Source organism: Teleopsis dalmanni, chromosome 1 (genome assembly GCF_002237135.1).
Source record: "Teleopsis dalmanni isolate 2A chromosome 1, ASM223713v2, whole genome shotgun sequence".
NCBI classification, from domain to species: domain Eukaryota; kingdom Metazoa; phylum Arthropoda; class Insecta; order Diptera; family Diopsidae; genus Teleopsis; species Teleopsis dalmanni.
Genome location: NC_051846.1, coordinates 167895189 through 167899024, shown reverse-complemented (window position 1 = coordinate 167899024; position 3836 = coordinate 167895189). Strand labels below are relative to the sequence as shown.

Sequence of the window (3836 nt, the reverse complement as noted above, 5' to 3'; positions counted from 1 at the left end):
ATTGTGGTCTTGAACCGAGAGAAATTATTAAAAAAGCAGCTAAGTGTTGGTGTAAACTAACACCAGAGCAACGCCTTCGTTATCAAAAGCAGGTATGCATATCAATATATAAAAGTTGTAGAATCCATTTATATTATATATTTATTTATTATTAGGCCTGTCAAGTTACGACCTCCTGTCGCAAGAAGAACACTCAACTGTGCAAATGCGCAAGGAAGTCAAAGAAGAAGAAGTCATGCTCTTAGAATCTTTTATAAATATCATTTGTGTGGTAAACACAAAATATATGTCAAGGTGCATATGAGATAACATCTCATATTATCTGATGTTAATGAAAATTTAATGAATTTTTGACTTATAAAACCCACAAATGATATAATTCGTAACAATCGGCCATGACAAAAACTAGGCATATGTAGATACATATGTCGATGGTGCTACATATTGCACGAATGTACAAACTGATGTAGCCTTCACAAACTACCTACCAACTGTACGACTAAACTAAAACGAAACTGGGAATGTAAAGAAAAATATAATGATCGAATATGGAATATCGTATGTTACAAATAACTAACCTAAGCAAAACTAACTAAATTTATGTAGAAAATAATTTATTTTTTAGTATATTTTAATTTTAAAATTATATTGTGTGTACGTAGTGTTGTATATGTGTGTATTATAATTTGCATATATTCTTTATAAAATTTTATTGTGAAAAAATTGTTCATGTATATAAATTTAACAATATAAAATGAAGAAATTTCAAGTTAACAAAAGAAACCAATGACTTTTCCTTTAACAAAATTTTTATAAAAAAATTACACTCAATATTCAATTTGATAAGTGATATCCAATTAAAAAGTTTTTTCTGTCTATTAAAGTTTTCTCTATAATTGCTCTTCCTTTTTTTAGGACTGTTGACTTGCACTTCCTAGTACATACCTACATTGTAATATATTATTTATTTTAAATTTTCTATTTTGTTGTGTAAAAATTCAATTACTAAAGTTACTTTTAAATTTATTTTAATTGAACTGCAGATTAAGCGTCAAAAAAAGAGACTACAATTTAAGACATATGATTTGTTAGGACAAATCAAGTCCTTGTTTTATAAATTGTTTTGAACTTTAAAAGGATTTCTAAAAGAAATCATTAAAACTGTTTCTAACGACCAAAATCGATAGAATCAAACGAAAAAAAAAGATTGAAATTGTTTATTAATTTAAAAATATTTGATTTTCTGGTTACTTTAAGAAATATATTAATGTTCCGATTTTTGTAGTGTCGGATATTATCAAAATAAAACTATAAAGTACCTTCAACTCAAAAAGTATCCGGACTTTGTTGTTTGTTAATAGACCTATTTCAAAAATGTTGAAAAAATTTCTTGACATATGGTACAAATTTGAGCGCCATCTGTGAATTAGTTTGTTTACAGCAGCTGTTAATGTGAGACTACCTCAAGTGCATTTAGCGATTTTTACTATGGAAAATTCTTGCTGTATGCAATTTTTTGACCAAACACTGCACCATTGCCATCGCTCTGGCACCATATTCGCCAGATTTGGATCCGTGCGACTTTTTCCTGTTCCCGAAACTCTAATTGCCCCTTCGTGGTAATCGTTTTGAGTCGAATGAATCGGTAAAAGAGAATTCGCTGAAGGAACTAAAAGCCATACCCTCACGGGCCTACGAAAAGTGTATGGAAGATTGAGTTAAGCGTTGGCATATGTGTATCGCTTCAGAAGGAGCATATTTTGAAGGAGATAAAATAAATTTGAAATAAAATTTAAATTTGTGTTTTATTTACAAAATCCGAGTACTTTGTGAGCAGAAGGTATCGTTAACATTTACGCATAAACCTGGCCTTCATTATCTGGCAATGTTTCCCAAAATCTTGGTTCTAGGTATTAAATGTTGTTAAATGATTTTAGTTACGTAAATAAGATGTTATTCACTTTTTATTTTATCCATTTTTCCACTTCCCTTAATGCCGAGTAATGCCCACAAATTAAGATTTCTATTATTTTTGTGCTATAGGGTGCAGTCCTTTGTCCACTTTATGAACACACTCAGCACTGCTAACTTTTCCTTCCTGCGCACACCTGTAATAGTTCAAACTACAATACATGTAGTTAAACCTCGTTTTATAAAAGATATTGAATGAATTATTTCTAATAAAGGAAAGGAAATATTATTTTTGTGGACCCATATGTTAGTTTTGGGTCAGCAACCAAGTGTGACCCTTTCTCATATTCTGATAAAAATACTGTCTTGACTTCTTTGAAAGTGAATGATCCACTTCGGTATCATGTTGTCACATTCCACTTTAATTTGTGGAAAATCCAGTTGCCAAGCTGTTTTCAATTGTTTTATGAAACTAAAGTTCAGATGAATCATGTTCCTCGCCATTAATATTTTAAAAAATTATTAGATGCGTATCTTAAAATTCTTACGGTTTACCTAACTGCCTGAATGATCAATATCATTAAACATCCATATAATATCTTATTTTGCTTTTCACTGAATATAAATTATGAAGAGGTGCACATTACAAATGAACCTCTATGAATATTGTTATTCAACTCAGCATTTCTAGTTTACACATAATCTATCTAGTCCTTGTAAGTTAGTAAGTATGTTAAATATGATTTTTTGCCGTGTGCAACTCTTGTAGGCCTTTACATTATGAATCCGACGACCGACGACGATTTGGTATATTTTCAATATACTTCCTCAATTTTTTGCTGCAATAGATTCGCATATCAAAAACGCTAGCGAACTTCTAAGCATTAAGCTTGATGAATGTTAGATACTGGTTCAACGATTTAATACAATTTTGGTTAAGATCACAATAGATCTAAGAACTATCTGCTCATTGGTTACATATGATAGTTACGCTACCGGTATTTCAACATTTCTCTGAAGTGTTTGTCTTCACATTTTTTTGTTATTATTAAGATTTTGTAATTAAGATTTTTATTAGTGCATTAAAAAAACAGGTTGAGTTTTGGTATTTTTAGTGTTTCAAGTTAAATAGTAGAGAATAGTAGAGACTAAATCGATCCCGTCGAATTTAAATAATTTAATAGGTCTTTTGCGATGAACAATCTGATAAACTGACAAAGAAGTATCTTCCAAAAAATCTATTTCTTTCGGACTCTAAAGCTAGGCATTCATTGAAAAAAAGTTTTATCGTTTCTTTTTCCTGCAGATTTCCATAACTTTGCAAATAACACTGCAAACCAAACACCCTTATTGAACACCCTTTCCTTTCTTCTTTTCTGTTATATTTCTTTTCTATCTATTGTTAATAAAACTATATTGAAGTGAAGACGTATTTTTTCATTCTGTAAACTCCTAACAGGATTATAAGGAATGCGCAGATTCTCTGCGTTGGTTCCTACACATCAATGTTCAGAAAGAACTACAGTAAGACTTGCAGTATTCAGGCGGTCTCCTTAAATTAGTTCCGAGGATCTAGTTTTATTGTAGGTGGACCATGTTAACCTGACATAAGTTTATACTTTCGTAGCTCTTTGTTTTTGCGAACGTCATTAGGTCAGACATTCTTTCACTTATCTTTTTGACACCTTCAAAATTTGTTAAACCATAACACGGAAAACAAAAATCAATATTTTCAGCAATCTAGATTTACCTTCAGTTACTATTCTTAAGAGTTTTAAGATTTGATATATTTTAACGACACAGAAATAAGTATTATCATACGAAGGCATAAGTTTCAGTTTTTCAAAATTACATTTTCCGACGGCAGTGGAGGTTTCTTTCATTTTTTTTAATAATTAGATAACTCTTTTTTTATTCTAATATCT

The 3836-nt window shown here is 30.3% G+C and overlaps 1 protein-coding gene across 1 annotated transcript; it reads left to right on the top strand.

Annotated features, from left to right (window-relative positions):
* LOC119670016 (protamine-like) lies at positions 1-515 on the top strand (the record flags this gene model as incomplete). Its single annotated transcript, XM_038080101.1, is given in 2 exon segments — positions 1-92; positions 156-515. Coding segments are annotated over 2 exon segments (182 nt in total), but the record flags the coding sequence as incomplete, so codon positions are not given.
* Positions 516-3836: the final 3321 nt, after the last annotated feature.